The 22528-nt window shown below is 40.4% G+C and overlaps 1 protein-coding gene across 3 annotated transcripts in view; it reads left to right on the top strand.

Moving 5' to 3' along the window:
• Nucleotides 1-21956, top strand: part of LOC111872132 (ankyrin repeat and IBR domain-containing protein 1) — a 115001-nt gene extending 93045 nt beyond the window's left edge. For 2 of the 3 annotated variants that reach the window (XM_033754544.1, XM_023865716.2), the window contains exons 19-21: nucleotides 5348-5954; nucleotides 15428-15720; nucleotides 16884-21956. In XM_033754544.1, coding sequence (XP_033610435.1) covers nucleotides 5348-5954; nucleotides 15428-15720; nucleotides 16884-18100 — 2117 coding nt within the window. In that variant the 3' untranslated portion in view covers nucleotides 18101-21956. The remainder of the gene's footprint in view (nucleotides 1-5347; nucleotides 5955-15427; nucleotides 15721-16883) is intronic. The other variant, XM_033754545.1, reaches the window with a different exon arrangement.
• The last annotated feature ends 572 nt before the right edge of the window (nucleotides 21957-22528 follow it).

Below are 22528 nucleotides of genomic sequence, written 5' to 3' on the forward strand. Positions count from 1 at the left end.
GGAGGCTGTAAATTCGTTTGAAATCTCACTGAACTACTGGACTACATGGCATTATATCCCAGAAGATATAACATAATCTTATATGTTCACTGTGTCATGTACATACCATCAGTTAAATCAAAAATCTTCAACATGAAAGTTTGAAGGTGATAATTGGGTACATTCATAGAGAGGGAAGATGCACGATAAGCACTAGTATATACTGTCACGATTATATAGATGTGACTATAGACATGGTTTCGGTTGGTAATTGGATTTCTTGGGCTCTTAAGAATACAAGTAACTATAGCGCTATCGCTAATTCACACACACTACACTTCACCACAGCATGAACTAAGTCTTATCAGTCTGCTATATCTTCACCATTTATCACTTGTTAAGGGCTCTGTGGTCTAGTGGTCAGAGTTCCTGCCTACATATCCAGAGGTCCCAAGTTCGATTCCCACCTCTACCAGATTTTCTAAGAAGTAGTGGGTCTGGAACGGGGTCCACTCAATGTCATGAGGATAATTGAGGAGCTATCTCAAGGAAATAGTGGCTCTGGTTTAGAAAACCGAGATTAAAGGCCTTGGGGATCCATTGCACTCACCATGTGACACCCTATATCCGCAAAAGTTGGAACTATCTTCGCCGACAAGTGGCATCGCTCAGTGAGTATAGTTTGCTTGTGGACTACAGGCCACGGAGTTTGTTTAAGGGCTTCTCACACTGTAGCTTCCTCAGCTTCTGTGTTGACATCCTTACTGACTGGTTGCTGTCTCGCAACTAACTCCAACTAAGTGTCATCTCAAGACTACTAAACTCCAGTAGCTCTAGCTCTACTCAGCTCCACAACTCAGATTCATCTCGGTCAGTGATGTCAGTTATATAATGTCACCACAGAGGTAAATGTGACATGTTCCTCTGTTGCATGTGCAATCATTGTTACGCTGATAAGTCGTTTACTGTGCCGTTACCTAGTAATGGCTCTTTACCTGCTGCAATAAATCATAATTTTTAATGGTGTATATGTAAGTACATATACTAAATAATCTAAAAACACGTTTAATAACAACACACTCAACAAGCTTCACCTAATAATAATAATAATAATAATTAAGTAATATTGTTACAGATCACTACAAGTAAACAATCTATTGGGTGGTACACAGAATAACGAGCATAGGCACCACAAGACAGTAGCAAGGTCAAAACAAGACCTAAATTAGGAGAGAAGATCCCGATACACAGGCGCCCCACACTATAATTTCTTCTACCACTGGATAAGCATATCAACATGTAGCAATCATAAAGTTTTAAAGAGATTTATTGCAAAATACCTCATTTCTGTACAATTTTAATGTTAATTTTTAATTCTAAATTTTACTGCCTAAGTATTTATGTTTTAACCGAAAATTCAATTTATGCATTTAAAACTCACAAGAACACAGTATGGATCCATACTGAAATTAGATGCAATTCAAGAACTAGGACTAGTATCATTGTACGCCCGATGATGGCCCAATATAAGGCCCGAAACATGGAGCCTCAACAACAAAATAAACAAATATTGATACAATAGTGTCTATTTTGTTTATCACAAATATTGTTGTGTAGACTGCCCTCCAGTATACACATACATCCTATACAGAGTTTATATATTTGGGGATAACACCTAAAGATAAAAATTGCATTCATGAAGAAACTAAGAGCTATCATTCAGTTCAGAATCATTTGGTTCCTCTGCTGTCTGAATATGTAAAGACTAAAATATACAGAAGTATTGTTTTTTCTTTGGCTACAAAACTTGATCCCCTACATTAAGGGACAAACAGACAGGCTGTTTGGGAACAGGATGCTAAAAAAAATTTTGGAGTTAAGAAGCAAGAAGTAACAGGAGGCCGAAAAAAGGTGCATGGTGATGAGCTTCTTAACTTGTACTTCTCACCAGATATTATTATGCTGATGAAACCAAGGATCATTAAATTGGCAGGGCATGTAGCACACATGGGAGATAAGTAAAATGTTTGTAGGAAAGGCTGAAGAGACATCTAGGTATAGGTGGAAGGTTATATTAAAATGGATCTTAAATAAGTGGCATAAGAGGATTTGGATTGGATTTATCTGGCTCAGGTCCAAGGCTCTTATGAACACATTAATGATCCCTTTGATTCCATAAAAGCCTGTGAATTTCTTGGGTAGCCTATTAAATACAAAGATCAGATAAAAAGTAGTGGCAACACCTCTATAGTTCTGAAATGACTTTATTACCTGAGGTAAACACACTTACATTCCTTCAATATAATCGCCCCCCATGTGTACCACCTTCTGCCAAATGTGTGAAAGGCGTCATACACCATCAGTCCATCCACTTCTGTTGATGTCCAGCAGTGACCACCCTACAGCACGAATAATCTCTCTTGTGTCTTAACGTGTCCCTCGCAGTGGTTCTTTCATTTTGGCAAAGAGATCATAATCACACGTACTCATGTCGGTGAATATGGCAGATATTGCAGTATCTCCCATCGCCAGCTGCGAAGGAGATCCTTGACAGCGTCAGCAGTATGATCCCTTGCATTGTCATGAAGGATAATGGGGTTCATTGCCAACAAGTGTCGTCGCTTTCTCCTGAGTGCTGAACGAAGATGGTGATAAATAAATAAATAAATAAATAAAAGTAAAGTTATCCCTGTAACAGACCGTGAAGGCCCGTAGGGTTGTGAGATGTTGAGGGTCCCACATTCTCTAGACAATCGGCTCAAAGATGGCGGCAAAGTTACCCAGGAAATTGCAGTAGTAGGCAGCATTTACTGTCTGTCATTGAGGTAGTGTGGTGCAGTATCACTCCATCAGTGTCATATGCCACAATGAACATTGCCTTCACATTACTCTGTGTAGGGCACACTTTCTTTGGACGAGGTGAGCCAGGATGCTTCCATTCATTTGATTGTCGCTTCAAGTGCGATTCATATGAGCGAGCCCAAGTTTCGTCCAGAATGATGAACTTTCCAAGGAAGTTGTCACCTTCCCTCTGGTACCAATCCAACAAGTCCTGTGCAATTGCATAATGTTGCCATTGTTGCACCTTGGACATTGTATGGGGTACCCAGTGCACTGCAATTTTGCGGTATCCAAGAATACTGTGCAGAATGTGGAGCACGGTTTTGTGACATACGCCTACCTCAGCAGCTGACCCCTGTGCAGCCCATCGATGATCAACATCCAGTAACGAAGCAAGGATCTGAATTGTATGGTTGTCAGCATGGGGTCATCCTGAACAATGGCTGTCCTGAATGGCATCCCTCCCTTCATGGAACCCTTTCACTTATCGTACCACTGTGCAATATGGCAAAGCAGCATCACCACATGCTTCTCGCAGTTTTGTGCACCACGACCTCGTGCAACTTCAGTTTTTATCCAGGAGGTTGTTCTTGTTTCGTAAACATGTTGTTAGGGTGCTTGAACTGGGCTCCTGCACTTCAAGACGATGCACACTGCAACTCAATGAAACACAACCAGAGCCACTCACTGCATTACTTCAACTGAACTTCTGCTATCAGCTACAGACAGCGCTAGTGCCACCTGCCGCACATCTTTCATGTTACAGCAGTGTTGCCATTACTTTTTATCCAACCCTTGTATTAGCTTTTCAAGAAAGATTAATTCAAATGGTGCTCCGTTTAAGTCTCAGCTGGGACACCAGCTATCCTGACTGAGGTTTTTTCATGGTTTTCCTAAGTCCATCCAGATAAATGCCATGATAATACCTTGAATAGGCTGTGGCTGCTTCTTTGCAAATCCTTTCAGTTTCGTCATTCATATGTCATTCAATGCTCTATAGTGCTGATGCTGAAAGCATCCTTAAATAACCCACAAAGAAAAAAAGAAAGATTCTGCTTTGTGTATGTTAGAAATCAGCAGTGTTATTTATGCTTGGAAACTGTTTGCAGTAAAGTTGCACTGTAGCACTTCTACATCAATGATAGAGAGACAAATGTGACTTTCATCTCTCCAGACCAACTGATTTCCTTTATAAGAGAATTGTAAGGTTGCAGCGCTGTTAATACTGATACCTTGCATTGTATCATCTCTTGAAACAGTTGATCTGGTTCATATTTTCACATCCTATTTTCTTAAGCTAATTTTATAATATTCTGATGTGGATGGCATAGTGGGAGGTGGGGGTCACGTGAACTCTGTGATCTCGCAAATGACGCCACATACCTCCACTCCGTCCATCAGTGTGCAATGCTCGGTAGACACCTCTTTCCCCATGGTGATGTAACACGGGACGCCACAGTTGCTATGTAGCCGTAAACAAATCCCGGCAGCGCTGCCTAGCAACGTCTTTGTAAACACAGCGGGGAGTCCGTGCAATGACTGTTCCTAGGCAGTCAGTAAACACGACGTTACACAACAGTGGTGCCTATTACGTAACTGTTTTCTGTGTTGTCCGTAACGGGACTAAATAAGGAGCAGCGAACACTATTCAACGGAGAGTTACGAGTTAGCCAGAGAGTCAGTCACCAGTTAATTGCAGTCTAGTATTTGTGATGCTGCCAATGGCAGTAATGTTGAGATTGTAAATGGTGTGATTGTAAGAGTGAATGTGCAATAAATTCGCTATATTCAATACAGCGTGAAGTTATTTGTCGCATTATACACCCAGCACGTGACAATATTATTCTTCTGTCTTCTCCTGGTCTTCTGTTATCATCATTCTTTCCAGTGTTAGGCTTATTCAGATGTGAGATAGGTATTACAAACAGAATTCTTCCATCATTTCAGAGGTCTTCCCAGACTCCCTTTTTTCCTTTTTTGGATCCTTTTTGTAGCTTATCCTATCTACACAGTCTTTCCAATTTCTTCACTGTCATTCTAGAAATCCTGTTATTTTTGGAATTTGTAGTTCCATTGTAATTGCTTTGCTTCTTTTACAGTCCAAAAGGCTATATCCACGGCCCTTCTCATGAAACACATTTCTGCTTATATTAGTCATATCTAAACAGTTCTTATTTTCCATGATTGACTGCAGTAAGATAAGCTTGTTTCGTAAGTGCCAGACCTCTTTATATAATACCTTGAAAACAATTGAAAGTCCTTCCGATTGGTTGCCAGACAAGGAGCACAGGTTCAATGGTAGTGCGTCTCTGGGCAGGCTGTATGTGCCACCATTTCCTCCAGTGTTGATATGACTGTTATCCTGCTGGAACTTGGCTGCCAGAGCCTCTTCCGTGAAAGCAGGATATGCCATCGAAAGGCAAGGTTGACAGTCGAATAAGAAAGTCTGTAAGGAGTTGCATTCTACCTCTTATAATCCCTTGGTTTTCCATTTTTTAATAAACTGTTTGCTTTTATGTGCTTCCAGCAGAAGGAGTGGATGATCATCAGTTAAAGCTAGCAATCCAGCTGTCTTTGCAAGAAACAACAAAACGAATTGCTAAAAGTACCTCAGCAGACCCAACAATTGGAAGTAGTGTTTGTTCTGAAGAAGAAAGCTCGTCAGATGGAAATTTAGTTACAGATGTTGCTCCCAAAGTGGATGATGATGATGATGAAAATACAGACCTCACCTCATTGATCTACCACAAAACCAGTGCTGACTTGACAGTGGATTACTTCCTCAAGAGTTTAGCTGGACGTCAAATTGACGTTAAGAATCTGAACCCTGGCCCAAACTTGTTTTCACCAGATGATGGCATTGAAGGAAGTGATGTTATCTGGGGTTGTGGTGTTAGCAAGACTCTTGCCGACAAAGAGTTATTGATTGGTTGTGGCTTCAAGCCCTGCATTGCAGAGGATGGACGGTTTGAAATTGGAGATATCCATGAAAATGGATGTTTCAATGATGTTGATGAATATGATGAGAAAAATTCACATCTCCTTAAGCGATCCCATTCAACAGGAGATCTGTGCACTCGGGGTCGGCGGGGACCCATGCATGGTGGAGTTGTTGGCGCTGGTGATGAACCAAGGTGAGTTTTGTTGTATACGTACACATCATTAACTAACCAATCTATCAGCCTGCTAATTAATTACCTTTAATGGCTGGTTACTGATTATAAAATTCCAGGACACATTTCATTGTACATCAGTAACATGGACCCGTAATGGTAGGTTGGTTCTCATCCTGAGGTAGGGCTGTAAAGGGTACTCCTAGGTGCCATTTCTTGATTCATCTAAATCATTCTGTAATCATCTTTTTCTTCATCCTGACTGACCCTCTCTGCATGCTAAATACCTACTGCAGCATTCCCATATCCATCATCTCATCTATATGTTGATATTGCCACATCTGTTCATGTTTACCAGAGGAGTTTTCATTTTCTTCCTAATCTATGGTTATTTGCTTCTTAGTGTTTAAGGTCCTGTACAGTTATGAGCTCACGTCTCAACTGCAGGAACCCTTCTTGCCTCCATGGTGCTTTCCCACCATCTCAGCCTACTTCCAACATGTTTTTCTGCATGGGAAACTCAAAATATGAAGGTTGACATGGCCTGTCTGACTGCCTCTATATACAAATCTAAGTTCAGAGCCCAAATCACGTGCTGCACAGCAACATGCCACATTCAGGGCCCAGATGGCATAACCACTTGGTTGTATGACTGTTGGTTTGTCTGTGTCATTCTGATATATCACTGACTGATAGCTGCAGTGTGGTCAACCACAGGCCCCCGAAGTCATATAGGCCTGCATGTGTATGTGCATGTGTATACATGTGTGTACATATTGTAACGTGTTTTCGTTACTGATCCCACTTCTGACACCAATGTAACGTGTTTGCGTTACCGAAGACGCCGTAGAGATGGTTAACTGGTTTATTTAACAATCTACAAGTAACGGCTACAATTGCTTATTACACAGTTGCGGGGTTTCACACTTTATAACCCTAATCGCATTAATCTGTCGACACTGTTGCGGGGTTTCACGACTTATAACCCTATGCGCAAATCAGTTCGCTCTGTCTTCAGTAGTCTACACGTTGACAGTAGGGGAGCTAGGTATCACTGTATCACACGCTCCCAATTACACAATTACACACACGTCCGGATCTTCTTTCCGCGACGGCTGCTATACTCCAACTTGTAGTCGGCTGGCTGTTACTTTATAACTCGGAATGTCTTCGGCGGTAGCCACACTGGAACTCGAACTCGANCATTTCTTGATTCATCTAAATCATTCTGTAATCATCTTTTTCTTCATCCTGACTGACCCTCTCTGCATGCTAAATACCTACTGCAGCATTCCCATATCCATCATCTCATCTATATGTTGATATTGCCACATCTGTTCATGTTTACCAGAGGAGTTTTCATTTTCTTCCTAATCTATGGTTATTTGCTTCTTAGTGTTTAAGGTCCTGTACAGTTATGAGCTCACGTCTCAACTGCAGGAACCCTTCTTGCCTCCATGGTGCTTTCCCACCATCTCAGCCTACTTCCAACATGTTTTTCTGCATGGGAAACTCAAAATATGAAGGTTGACATGGCCTGTCTGACTGCCTCTATATACAAATCTAAGTTCAGAGCCCAAATCACGTGCTGCACAGCAACATGCCACATTCAGGGCCCAGATGGCATAACCACTTGGTTGTATGACTGTTGGTTTGTCTGTGTCATTCTGATATATCACTGACTGATAGCTGCAGTGTGGTCAACCACAGGCCCCCGAAGTCATATAGGCCTGCATGTGTATGTGCATGTGTATACATGTGTGTACATATGCATGACTGAGTGGGAAACCCGTGTGCTGTTATTCCCATGGAAAGGACATAGAGATGCAGTTCGACACTGGTGTAGGACTTCTTTCTGGGTTTGGATTTTTTGCTGATGTCCTAGAAGAATAAATCCTCTGAGGTTTTTCTTGGGGTCAGGTCATGGCAGAGGTCCCCCCACTTCCACATACCAGAGGATTTAGGTGTCTGTCTCGTCCCAGTAGCACGCCGACATCGATGGTTCTAGAGGGAGTCCCATTTCATCTTGGCTCCACACCCAATAAACTTTGTGTTACAAGAATACTTTGATGTGGACATCAAAAATGTAATCTGAAATCGTTACTGTGAATATGTTGGCCTCATGATTTATTACATTTAAACTGAAGAAATAAAGAAGTGTATGATCCATAATTCTGTGTTACATTCAAAAGTCCCATGATAATGTCCCTGGAAAGGTTAGGAATGCAACACATTTGATAAAGGGTTCAGCAAGAAGCAGGCTGAGACCCTCTTTAAGGCTAATCTTCTTGGTTTCCACCTTGTGAATATCTCTCAGCTGATACTGGGGAGTAGTGACGGCTAACTCCCTTGATGGGTCAGATGAGATGCAGTTGCCACTTGCAGATAGGTTTGTTTCAGGGGCACATTAATTAATCAAGAAGAAGGATGGCAAACCATTCCATTTTTGAACGGTATTTTGAACATTTCAAACTGCAAACCTTCCCAGCGCAGTAGAGTTTGGGTATGAGCAAGTGTCAGTCTGCACCTACATTCAGAACCCTATGCTGTGTTTCTTAGGGGTCGGCTGCCACACTTCTTATTGAGCTTTCTCCAGGATGTCTTCTCTGCTCTTTATCGACAAAACTATGCATACACTTCACACAGTTGAGAGGTGTACAACCCCACCCAAATTGCTCTTCAGCGATAGCACTCTGCCAGATCCTTTTCCCGGCAGCAGACTTTTGTGGAAACCGCACTTGTGATGGCTCTGTGTTAAGTCCCAATGGTCACTTGACATCTTAAAAGTCTTTATGTGACAGGTCTTGGGACAGAGACCAGACAGTGATGTTTAATCTTTACCATTTCTTGATCTGCTCTGAGGTGGACTATGGCATTTTCATTTATGACTCTGAAACAAAGTCTAACCTGTGCATCCCAGACCATATCCACATCGCCGAGATTCACCTTGCCACTGATGCCTTCTGCACTAGCCCTTTGAAGAGTCCATATTTGGAATCTGAAGAACCTCCACTCTCCCTATGGTAGAACCTTCTTTCTCTGCAGTTTTGTGATAAAGTTGTTAACTCAGCCACGTCACTTATCATACGGTGTGGTCTTTCACTCCACCCACTGCAACAGGTATGAGTTGAATACTGTGCCTTGACATCTACTTGCCACATATTATTCCCAGTAGACTCCCATATCCCACCTTCGTCACCCATACATCCAACTTGTGGCAACTTTCAACTCGTCAGACATGTGAGAGGCAAAAAATCTACACTTACATATCTCTAGCTTTTGCTGAGCTCATCTTCACTCATCCAGGCAACAGTTTTATATTGATGGGTCATGTCTTCGTGTATGAAGGTCAAGTTTTAAAATACTGCCTGCACAGCTCTATTGGTGTGTATACAGCCAATCTTTATGTCCTCTTCTAAGCTCTTCTGTTCATTCGGCATCACTCTTGGCAATATTACCTTCTTTGTGCAGACTCCCCAATTGCAGTCTTCAAGGGCACATGCCGAACCATCCATTCATTTAGGAGAATATGCAGCAAGTTGAATTTTGTTGGGTATCTGTTTGCCCAGGTCTGCCAGGGAATGACACTGCAGATTTTGCCACTTTGCTCAGAAATTTCAAATCAGACTGAGCCTTAGCTAGTGATGTTCTTTCCTGTGTTTATTGTGTTATATCATACTGTGACATGACAGCTGAAAGGTAGAACAGTTTAACAAGAAGGGTCATCCATTGCTATGCAACAGTCATTAAATATGCTCCCACAGCAACAGATACTACACGCAGCAATAGAAGAACTGGTGGACACACTGTTTTCTATGTGGTCCTTGCCAAAGCTTTATAACCACCCAACTCGAGAGAGTTGTGAGGCAGTCACCAGCCAGTAAGGACATGAGCACAGCAGCATCTAGTGGAGACATAGAAGCCTTAATGTTTGAAGCAATGATTTCCAAAGTGTGTAAAACAGTGACTAACTATTCTCATGTATCAGGGTTAGCATGGTAAATAATAATGGGTTCTGGATTCGATGATTGGATCTATTGATACTTCTTTACAATTACAACCAATTATGACAGCTCACAATCAATGACTGTCTACAGCTCGGTCCATTCCCTACTGGACTATGAGTGTCTTCTCTTCCACTGTGACGAATTACAAATAAAGAAATCCTGCTCACACATTGAACTCCCTTCTAAATGATGTCTGACTAAATCCTCATACAAATTAATTATGACTCTTTTTTAACTTCCAGGCAACCCGAATAGAGGCCACCACCTTGAATAGTTCATTTTGTTATTATTTGTGCTTTGTCCGTTACTCCAAAATGTAGCAATCTGTTACTAAGCAACAGAAGTCCCACTGTTGACTGTGTAACGTCGAGAATTTGTTTACTGAAGCATTATCTGGCAATGGATTATTCCAGCTTTCAGGCATCGTATCACACCATTTGCAGTTACGAGTTATAAGTGTTTCATAAATCCAATTATCAATGTGAACCCTATTTATAGTCACTAACACAGGACAATTTTTATTGAATCTTTTTCCTAGCAGTAAATCATATTGTAGCTGATACAGGTCTGTTTTTAATTTTATAATGGGTTAAAGAAAAGGTCATCTAGTTTGATTTATATGCAGGTGCATACAGCCATGGATGCTGAAACACCTCTAACCCCCTCCCTCTCTCTCTCATATGGACTGTAGGACAATGACGTTGGCAACCATTGTTTGCACTGCAACACAGGTAAAGCAAGTGACTGTCTGGGGTGATACAGTTCTAGGGTTGGCATGTTTTACAAACTTTTTCTTCCTTTCTTTTTGTTAAACGAACATTAATTTCTGCTGGTCTTTTTTTATATCATGACTGTTAACTGGCAGAAAGCTGAACATCAGTGTAAATAAAACAGTTTTACTCGTAATATACTTATGACACCAATGATGTTTTTCATCACAGTGTCTGGAAAAATGTCTGGTTTTTAGAAAGACAATCAGTTTTTATTGGGAGGGAAAGCTTCCTGTCACCTAGGGCAGCATTCAGGCTTGCACTGGCCCCTTTTGGCAGCTGTTTCCAACATCATCTATACAGAAAGGAACTTGCTATTTTTGTATCAATAGTGAGAAAAGTGCTGGTTTGTGTGCCTATGTACATATCAGTCCACACTGTGGAATGCCCAACATTACAGAACAGTGTGTGCATCATATTCTGTAGGAAGCTTCAGAAGTTGGCCAGAGGCCTACTTACTCATGGAGCTGAGCCCTTCTGGAGAAGCCGCCAATTCTGCAGCTACTCAAGAATTTCCCAGCATTTTATGGAACCTGAAGGTTCATTACCATGTTCACAAGAACCCTCCACTGGTCCCTGTCCTGAGCCAGATCAATCCAATCAATACCAACCTATCCTATCTCCTAAGATCCATTTTAATATTGTCCACCCACCCATGCCTTGGTCTTCCCAGTGGTCTTTTTCCTTCTGGCTTTCCCACCAATATCCTATATGCATTCCTCATCTCCCCCATTCGTGCTACATGCCCTGCCCACCTCATCCTCCTTGACTTGATCATTCTAATTATACTTGGAGAAGAGTACAAGTTATGAAGCTCCTAATTATGCAGTTTTCTCCAACTTCCCATCACTTTGTCTCTTTTCGGTCCAAATAATCTCCTAAACACCCTCAGTCTATATTCCTCCCTTAATGTCAGAGACCAAATTTTACACCCATACAGAACCACAGGCAAAATTATAATTTTGTATATTCTAATTTTTATGTTCTTGGATAGCAGACAGGAAGACAAAAGGTTCTGAACTGAATAGTAGCAAGCATTACCAGAGTCCAATCTCCTCTTAATTTCCTCCTGAATCAGGTTTCAGTCTGTTATTGTTGTTCCCAAATATTTGAATTGTGCCACATTTTCTAAACTTCTGTTTCCTATCTTGATATCATGATTTTGCCCTGCATTTTGGTGATGAAACAGCAGCATATATGTAGTTTTCTCAGTGTTTACTTCTAGAACAACCTCTTTACTTGTGTCAATTAAAGTTTGTGTGTTTTTCTTTGTGGTATCTACATTATCACCCAGTAGATTCACATCATTAGCATAGGCCAACAGCTGATGTGTCCCGTTTAATTTCAGTCCCACCTGGTTTCCATGGACATTCCTAATGGCATATTCTAAAGCAAAGTTGAAAAGGAGTGGTGATAAAGCATCTCCTTGTTTTAGACCATTCTGCATAGGAAATTTATCAGACAACTGTTTACCTACATGGACTTTACTATACGTTTCGTTTGAACACATTTTAATCAACCTAACTAGTTTCATGGGTAACCCAAACTCTATCAGAATATTGTACAATACTTCCCTCCTAACTGAATCATAGGCTTTCTTGAAGTCTATGAATAGCTGATGTGCTCTCTCATCATACTCCCATTTTTTCTCCAATATCTGACGAATGCAAGAGATCTGATCTGTAGTTGATCTGTTACATTGAAACCCACACTGATGATCCCCAATAATTTAATCTATATGTGGGCTTAACCTTGAGAGAAGCATATTGGATCAAATTTTATATGAAGTTGATAGCAGTGATATCCCTCGAGAATTACTACAGTCAGTTTTATCACCCGTCTTGTGAACTGGTACAATAATAGACTCCTTCCACTGATCAGACAATTTTTCCTTATGCCAAATAAAAGTAATTGGATTGTGGGTCTTAGAATGTAATATTTCACCTCATGCTTGAATAAGTTCTGCCAGAATTTGATCACTACTTGGCGATTTATACCATTTCAATTTCGCAATAGCACTTTCAACCTCAAAATGGTTAGGATCAGGTACTAACGGCTCAGCTGTATGGATTTCTGTCTGCCTAACATTACTGACCCTATGTACATTCAATAACTGAGAGAAGTAGTTCCTCCAGCTATTCAAAATGTTGTGCGAATCTGCAAGGAGATCACCATTGTCATCCTTCACTAAGTTACTGCTAGGCTGGTAACCCCTCTTAAAGTCATTTATTCCTCTATACAGGTCTCTAATGTTTTTGTTCTTACTGTCCATTGCAAGCTCATCAATTTTGTCTTTCAGATATTCCCTCCTTTTGTTCCTGAAATACCTGCTGGTTTCACTTCTTATATTGTTCAGATTATCCCCATTTAACTTGCTTGGATCCTGTAACCATTGCAATTTGGCCTGCTTTCTTTGATGTAATAATTTTGAGCATCCTTCATCAAACCATGGCTTGTGCTTCTTCAGTTCATAATAACCTAGACTCTCTATGGCAGACATTTTTATATTCTCTCTAATAGTTTCCCAAGCTTTATTAACATCCATCTCAGTTTCCAAGTTTTCTAAAGCCACGAACCTATTTGAGATTTCAACACAATACTGCTCCTTACCCTCTACCTCATTTAATTTCTTGAGATTGAACCTCTCCATATAAACTCTGTGTGTTGTTTATTTGCTCACTACCAGTCTTTCCCTAACCTTTGCCACCACCAGGTAGTGGTCAGTATCACAATCTGCTGCTCTGAATGATCAGACATCGAGTATACTTGAATGTCGTCTTCTGTCTATAAAAATGTGGTCAATTTGATTGTGTATCTTCCCATCAGGAGCTGTCCAAGTAAATTTATGCATATTACGATGTGAGAACATTGTACTTTTGACAGTAAGATTTTTTGATGTGGCAAAGTTTACTGCTCTAACTCCATTATCATTACTAATTTCATGAAAACTCTCATTCCAATCATTGGTTTGAAAATGTCTTCCCTCCCTACTTTGGCATTGAAATCTTCTAACAAAATTTTCATAGGGTAATTCGGGAATTTATCAAATAGATGTTCTAGTTCTTCATAGAATCTCTCCTTTATGTCATCAATTTTATCTTCTGTTGGGGCGTGAACATTCATAACAATGATATCACACCAGCGACCTTTTAGTATTGTATATGATATCCTATCACTAACAAACTCTACCCTCTTAACTGCTGATACGATTCTCTTATGTACGAGAAAACCTGTACCTAGGAGTAATTCATGATTTTCATTCCCCTTTCCATAGAAAAATGCATAGTCTCCTGCTGGTATGATGCCACCTGCATCCCATCTGACCTCCTGTACTCCCACTAAATCTAGCTTATATTTTAAGATTTCTTCTGCCACTGCCCTGAGCGAACCTGCCCTATAAAAACTTCGAACATTCCAAGTGCAAATACAAATCCATTTTCTTTAGCTTAGGTCATTTATCCAAGGAATCCATCCAGGTCTGAGGCTTTGTGTTCATTTTCGTAACATACTTATTTTTTACGGTGAGTAGTTGTTGGCCCCACACCAAACCCACAAGCTGGAGGGCCACCCCTTGTCGGCTGTCTGATACTGCTTATTCAATATATTCACAGCTTCCCTCCAAAGCAGAGGGTGTCTCCTCCATCCACAACCTGAGGACGTATCATGCCTTGGTGACAAGGGACCCACCTAACATGGCACAGAGGCCTACAAAATGAATAAATCTGCATTTAAAGAAAACACTTTCAGCTGCAGTAGATCATTCAAGTGGTTCCAAGCAGAACACAAAAGTCGAAATCTGTTTCCTTGTTGTTTAAATTTCTAGCCATACAAACCTTTTACTTTTATGAATGCTATTTTATTTTAATTTATATAAAAAAACTTGTTACTTAATCACAGGTTCTGTCTGTGCTAAATTTGTTGGATATGTCCTTGAAATTCTGCACCATCACCACATTTGTAATTGTTTGAGTTATAACAGTATTTCATTTATATTTACATATATTTTCACTTCATGGATCCAATCACCTCCCCTTAGGGCTGGATATAAAACATGTCACACTTTACAAATTCATGATGACTACACATCATACGTCCTTGGTCCAATGAAATATGTAATCAGGCCTCATGCAGACAGCACAAGTTATCAAGACAACACACATAGGCCATGGAAAAACCACTGTCACATTCAACCCTGAACAAAATCCCTAATATTTCCAACCATAACAACTCTATGCTGCCCAATTGCGCACCTGGCCATTCCACACACATATTGGCCAGCCGTATCATACATATTCTGTAGTTGTGTTTATTTCTCTCTAGAAACCTAATTTCACATGTTTATCTCAAGTGTTTCCATAGTTATTGGCTTCAAACACAAACTAAAGAGAATTCTTGCACAGCCACTATGTTGTTGGATTACATGCATATGTATAAAAATATGTCTTTAACCAAAATAGCATATTTTTCTAATACCTATTACTGTCCTTCATTGCTGACCCTTAATTATGTGCTGCTGGTATCACTTGTTTGTCACAGATTTGGACATCCTTCCTCCAGGCTGTAACGTACTTCAGTTTCTTACAGTTACTGACTTGATTCTGATCACAGCATTCAGCATGAAGAGAAGCCTGAAGACATTTCTGGATGAGAGTGGCTTCTCTTCTTTCCTCCTGAATTATAGGTCCTGCCCAACATAACGTTTCTTAATTCCTTGCAGGTACCACCTAGATTCCGATCACAGCAGTCAGCATGAAGAGAAGCCTGAAGACATTGCAAAGAGAATACTGGCTTTTCCTGCAGCTGCTTCATTTGGAAAATCCATGTCTGGGAGACACTTCCTTCTGCTTCATCATCACAGTGGTGGTAGCAATGGGAATGCAGGGGGAGAGGCATCTCTTGCCAACTCAGAGGATGGTGCCAGCATCTACTATGGTGGCCAGTCATCTGTTGAGGACACAACTACCACTTCTGATTCCCTCAATGCAGATTTGGAAGTCTGTGGAATTTTGGGTATATACATCTGTTGTTAATCAGAAGGCAGTTGTACAGTTTTTATATTGAATTTTCTCATTTTGATCGACTTTCAGTATTTTGTTTTATCATAATCTTGATTCCTCATCTGATATTGTTATGGTGATCAGATCAGAGAGGATGAGATAGGTGGGGCATACGGTACACATGAAAAAGAAGAGAAATGCTAGGTGATTCTAAATTATTGTCAGGGTTTCCATGGCCTATAATTTTCAAATCAGAAAAAAAACAAAGAAAACTCCTTATGAAATATGAAAGTTTAACTCAAGAAGTTTTATTTCCTTTAGAATCAATACTGCAGAATGCTAAACAACTTTAGTATGCACACCTTTCATGGCATGTGAGATGTCCAAGTGGTATTCATTTTCCCTCCAAGTGTTCTCCAGAATTTGCGGTGTAACCATCTCAACTGCAGCAACAATTCTGAGCTACAGTTCATTGAGGGAAATCACAGGAGTCTTGTAAACAATGTCCGTAACATATCCCCACACGAAGAAATAAAGCAGCATAACATCAGGTGAGCCTGGAAGCCACGGAATTGGTCCATCCTACCCAACCCAGTGCCCAGGAAAATGAATGTTAAGAAATTCTCGAATGATACAAGCAGTTTTATTTTGAAAATTGTAGGCCATGAAAACCCCGACAGTAATTTAGAATCACGTTGTACATACAAGGTGAGAAAGCTTGGAGGAAGTATATCACTTGGAAGAGGTGTACATGAGATGATAATGAATTGAAACTAAAAGAACTAGGTGGGAGAATATGAACTGAATTTATTTGGCTTCTAGTAGGGGGCAGTGCTGGATTCTTGTGAATACAGTAGTAAACTTTTGGGTTCCATAAAATGCTAGGAATTTCTTGAGACACTGTGCAATTACTGGCCTTTTAGGAAGGATTCAGCTCTGTAAAGTTTGTGAGTTAATTGGTTTGGCAGTTGGCTGGTTGTAGAAATGATCAATCTAGTTGGGCAGACAAACATAACCTCCCTATTCTGCATTTCGGGTACTTAATACTGTTTGTGCGAAGACAGTTTGTCTCCATGCATATCTTGAACTTGTTGCTAGATATATGAATCTGCATTGTGCAATACAGCTGGTAGATTACATATGATAACAGATAGTAGTTCAGCTTATTGTTTGCAGGAACCACGACAGAAGATGATGAGGAAGGGAAAGGTTATATTGAGGATGAAAGCAGTGGTGCCAACTCAAGTAGCACAGACAGAAATTCATTTTCGGAACGTGAAATAAAGCCCACACTCAGCTTGGATAAGAGTAGTGTTTTAGATACGGAAGTTAAAAGAGGTAAAGATGTAGGATTAATGAGTGGACCATCAAATGTCTCTTCTTTGAAGTCATCAGCTGCAAATTCTTTGCTTGAAGCCCACCGGAAAGCATTCAAATACACAGGAGGCAAAGCTGGAGGTGGAAGTGGATCAACAGGCTTGCGTATCCGTATTTGTAAGTACCCTAATAATGCCAATGTTTCTGGGACCATCATAACCAACACTAATAATGGGCGCCAGTTGGAGACAGACAGTTCAAATGAGTATGAGTCTGAAACAGGTATACCAAAATCACCTACACTGTTTATTAGTGGTGTTTCTATCAGTCGTACCCCTGAACCAAGGTCTCCTGCAATTGTAACCACATCTTCTGGTATCACAACAAACTGTTCTGTAGGCCGTCAGTCCCGCTCGTCCAGTCTCACTGTTCCGCCACCCATACCTTTAGCACCTCCTCTGTCAACTGCTATCCTTGGATCCTCAAGCACGTCCCTGAACAATACCACCACAACTGTTCATTCAGCATCACCAGAACCTCAGCCTTCACTGATGCTGAAATCCTCCAGTCCTGTGAACTTGAATTCAGTTTGTGCAACTGTAACAAGTAACAATGTCGTCATTACTCCTCCACCTCTGCCGCCCCTTCTCCCTTCACCAGGCTCCCCTGTAAGCATTTCTAGTCCCCGTTCAGGTGCCCCATCTCCAATTTTAACATCAGGAAATGGAAGCTCTATAGGTATCTCATCTAGTACCACTCAGCCTTCTAGTACCACTACAACAAAATCAAAATCAGCAAGTGAACCAGAAAGAGAAAGAGAAATGTTTCGGTTTCCGAAATCATCGACTGATGGTGCATTAAGCTCAGTGCTTCACGTTCAAGAATCTAATCTAAGTTCAGACGATTTTCATGAAGCCTTGTTCCTTCTGGAGCGCTCACCAAAAGGTGGTGGTGGTTCCTCTAAGCGGCGGAAGAAGTCGAAGAAAGAACGCCACAAGGATAAGGAAAACAGCAATGGTACAGCAAGTTGTTCAAGTAAGGTGAAGGAAATAACAGAACCCAGCTCTGCCTTATAAGGTAAGAGGATGTATCATGTTGAGTTACTTTACACACCCAAGTTGCAAGGACTTGATGAGGAGACTGTATGTTGTCCTTGTGTCAAAACATCACTTGAAGTTAGAATTTAATCCAATCTGTGACTGTCCAGTGAGACTTTTTACAAGTAAAATAGCAGTCAGTACTTGGCAATAATATGTAGCAGTAGAATTGAATCCACTGTGTGAGACAGTCCAGTGAGACTCATAGCAGACAGTGGTGGTCCATACTTGATAATCACATCTCACTTGTAACAGTAGCATTTAATCCATTGTGTGGGGCTGTCTGCCAAGATTGACGACAGGTGTTGGCTGTACATGTTTCACTAGTCATTTCCAGGTGGCAGGGAGGTAGCTTGTTGCACTTGTTTACTATCAATATACAGTTTCTTTGTGTTTCTGTTCTTTGATAAGTAAACACATGCACTAATGGTGTGTACAAATGAGTTCGTAAGAGCTATACTGTAGAATTAATAGGCCCCACAGTGCACACCAGTAGCTCATTTAAATGCCACACACGGGATTAAATTACACAAATCAGTGCATTTCAGAACTTAACCTATATGAATCAAACTGTAGAATGTTTAGGAAATGACATGAAAGGAAGTGGCCATGGTCTGTATCAAGATACTGTTCTGGGACTTGCCTGCAGGGGCTGAGGAAACCCACAGAAGACCCCAGTCAGGATGGTGTGCTGGCTGAGATCTGAAAGAGGGCCCTCTTGAATTAAGCACTTTTTTCCAAAAACGTTAGCATACATCATTACTGAAATTTCACAGCACGGACTTTAGTTCTTGACATTGCAGGACCAAGTTCTTGTTAAGTTCAAGACAGTGTTAGCTGTTTGAAATGTTAAGATGACCAATAGCACTTCAGTAAACATGTTTTACTTTTAGAGGATAAAAGAAAACCTCTATCTTTCTGTGATTTGTTATTAACTCTGCCTTCTCATCCATATTTTATCACCAACATACATCAAAACATTATCATATTTTTTTTATTCCATTCTTCCATTGAACAGATATGAAGTTGGCTTTACATCTCACTTCGAACCTTAGCATTTTTGTAGAGGTATAGCTCCACACACTTTTAATCTTCAGGAGAGTAGTTAGTTGCACACCCTGGTCACTACCACTGGGAGGAAGAGCCCCCCAGTATTCATTGGATAGGACACAGGATGACCAAAAAGCCAGTCTGGATGCAAGCACAAAGAGAAAAATCACTGCCCCTGCTGAGAATTTAACCCCAAGTTCCCCAGTTGTCCTACTTGTGGCCTAGTCACTACGCTTACCTGCCATTAAAAGGCTATATTCATGTCATTAATCAGTAGACCTTCCTGAGTTTACTGCAAATAATCGTTTTTGTAGAAAATTTCCATAAGCTAGGTACAATAAAGGAAACATTAATTCATGTAATTATGTTAGTATCTGAGATGGACTGATTGTAGCTGTGAGTAAACTGTACTGCCATATGCTGCATCTTTGTTACTTTGCATCTTATTTGTCTGGTGTCTGTTGTGAACATTGAAATTTGAGAAACAATTGATTATAATGTATTTATATTAAATTATAGTAGCAGATACTGAAACTATAAAGTTACTCTCATAACTCTTTCACTGTTCCAATTTTATATAACAGCTGTCTGCACTGTACAATGACGGAAATGAACAGATCACTTGAGATTATAATCTTCTTGGATGTGACGCCATGCAGTGTGGTAATATGACGGTAACAAGCTCAAATACCAGTCCAGGCAACAAGAATTCCCCCACCCCACCCCCACACATTTAAAAACAGATTAACTTTCTTAAGACTTCATAACAATTAATAGCATGAAATTTCTTGACTCTGTGATGTAAACTGACATTGGTATCATAACTCTTAAAATATAAACTTAATTAGCATGAAAGAACAGCAGAAATGTTTTCATTTTACAAAACATCTAGGAAACAGGCTAATAAACTGTGCTGCCCAAACTGGCATTTCAGCTTGCCTGTGCTTGGTAGATAGGTACCAGCACTGTGTAGGAATCTGCTGATTCCCTCTTATAACCTGAACACGGAGGTATGAGATGTTCATATCCATTTACCAACCTCTGCAGTATCATATCACAGGAGCCCATGATCTTGAAATCGACTGCTGTGAGAACCTCAGATCTCTCAAAGTAACCAATTCTTGGTATTCATTTCTTCACTATACCTAACTGCAAACAAAAATACAAAGAAGTTTACTGTCTTCTGGACTGTGATATCATGTAGTCCGCTGGAATGTCATGGTAACGTTCTACCAGATTGCACGGTGTCACAACTCGGAAGACCATAACCGTCTTAGTCACTGATGTAAAAGCTGAATCTCGATAACTGTAAGGAGGAATATCTCCTGGTTATGATGGGAAGCCTGTGTCATTGGTTGCATGTGTGAGCAATATTGCAGAATGGAAACTGCAGGTAGTACTTAACACAATATGGACAGTGCATATGGCTCAAGGATGTACCCATGTTGACATTGAAAGGGTTAATCTTGCCCCTCCTGCAGTCTGACACACTGTAAGGGGCTAGGGTATACGAAAAGCATGGTAACCTATGAACTGAAGTCACTTTTGTTCCATGCCAGTGGTTCTGAACTTGTGGTACATGCAGTTCTGAATCAGGAGGTATGTGAATACCCATAAGTGGGTATGTGAAATATATTTTGTACATTGTTGAACACAGGTTGAAAGGCCGTGAAAGACTTCTTGATGTCTTTCTTTTGTAGAACTTTTTCTGTGCATGGTATAAATAAAATTTATTGTGACTTTTGTCATGTTTAAATGCATGATATCACCGAAATAAAAATTGAGTCTGAGCTGAAAAGGGTAGGGGAACATGAGATATAGTGAAACAGAAAATTGCTTTTTCATAAACCTCAAACAAACATATTCCATATATTTTGTTGAAATAATTTTTTTACATGAAGTACAGCACATTGATAGTTCACAGCAGACTTCATTAGAAATTAAAAATGGGTATGTAGATAACTTTTATTTTTATGACAGAACTGCTGTAGGATGTACTATCTACTGACAGTTTCTGTGACTGTGTCATGCTTTGTATCAGCATGTGCATATCTCACTGAAACAAATCAGTCGTGTTGAACGTATCATGATGCATATTGTCGCGATTTGTACCAATGTGTATGTATGGGGCCCTTAAGTGAAGTTTCATTCTGAGACCAAGGAGTACATTGACTGAAAAGGGTTCAGGAATGCTGCTCTGTACTGTCATACTCAATTACCAGTAGTGCGCAGCTGTTTTGTGATTTCAGTGTTAGCTAACTGGAACATGAATAAACTCTTCTCATCACCTGCTTCTAGCAATTTGGCTCCTATTTACCATTTTATTTTTATGTTTATGTTTCGTAATTATTAATTTATTAATTAATTAACCCAAGGGCTCTTGGGTATTGCGACATGTTGCGTTTAGTCTCTTTTTATAATAACTGCATAGATCATGTAAATTGATAAGTTAATGCAGAAGGAAAACAATTGGCTCTTGTGAAGCATAAGTGACACAAGTCAATAAATTCTCTAAAATCTTTGTTTTGTTTTCATAAGTTGTAAGAATGTGACTTTTGTACAGAAAACAGTTGCATTCATGTTATATAACTCATACATAACCTCAGTTTTACCTGATGTGGCTTCATTTCTTAATAACTACTGATGTGCAATTGCCTTTGGCTGATACACCTTTCTTCGTTTTCAAAGGCCACCTATGTTTGTACATAGTTTAGTCATTCATATGACCGCCTCTGTGGTCTAATGGTCAGAGTTCCTGGATACAGATCCAGAGGTCCCGGGTTCGATTCCCGGCGATGCCACATTTTCTGAGAAGTAGTGCGTCTGGAACGGGGTACACTCAGCATCGTGAGGATAATTGGAGAGCTATTTCAAGGAAATGGTGGCTCCAGTCTATAAAACCGAAATTAACGGCAGTGGGGATTTGTTGTGCTGACCATGCCACACCCTCTATCTGCTAAAGTTGGCACTAACTTCGCCAACAAGCAGTGGTCGCTTAGTCGGTATAGTTTGCTTGTGGATTAAAACCAGGGAGTTTGTTTGTTTGTTCCCCCCCCCCCATAACCAGTGACATACGAAGGTTGGAACTTTAATAGTGGCAACTATTTATTTACAACTGATACAAAATAGATGCATGTTTCGAAGTTTTACTGTCCTTCAGTGTAGTCACCAGCACTGTGTACAGCCCATTGCCAGCGATGTGGAAGTCATAGGATACCTTTAGCAGCGCCTGTTGTGTTGATAGTTCGAATGGAGCGATCTACTGGCTGAAGAATCTCTGGAACAGTTCTGAAGCGAATGCCACAAAGTGGTTCCTTCATCTTAGGAATCAAGTCGAAGTCACAAGGGCATAAGTCC

Source organism: Cryptotermes secundus, unplaced genomic scaffold, assembly GCF_002891405.2.
Source record: "Cryptotermes secundus unplaced genomic scaffold, Csec_1.0 scaffold470, whole genome shotgun sequence".
In the NCBI taxonomy this organism is placed as follows: Eukaryota; Metazoa; Arthropoda; class Insecta; order Blattodea; family Kalotermitidae; genus Cryptotermes; species Cryptotermes secundus.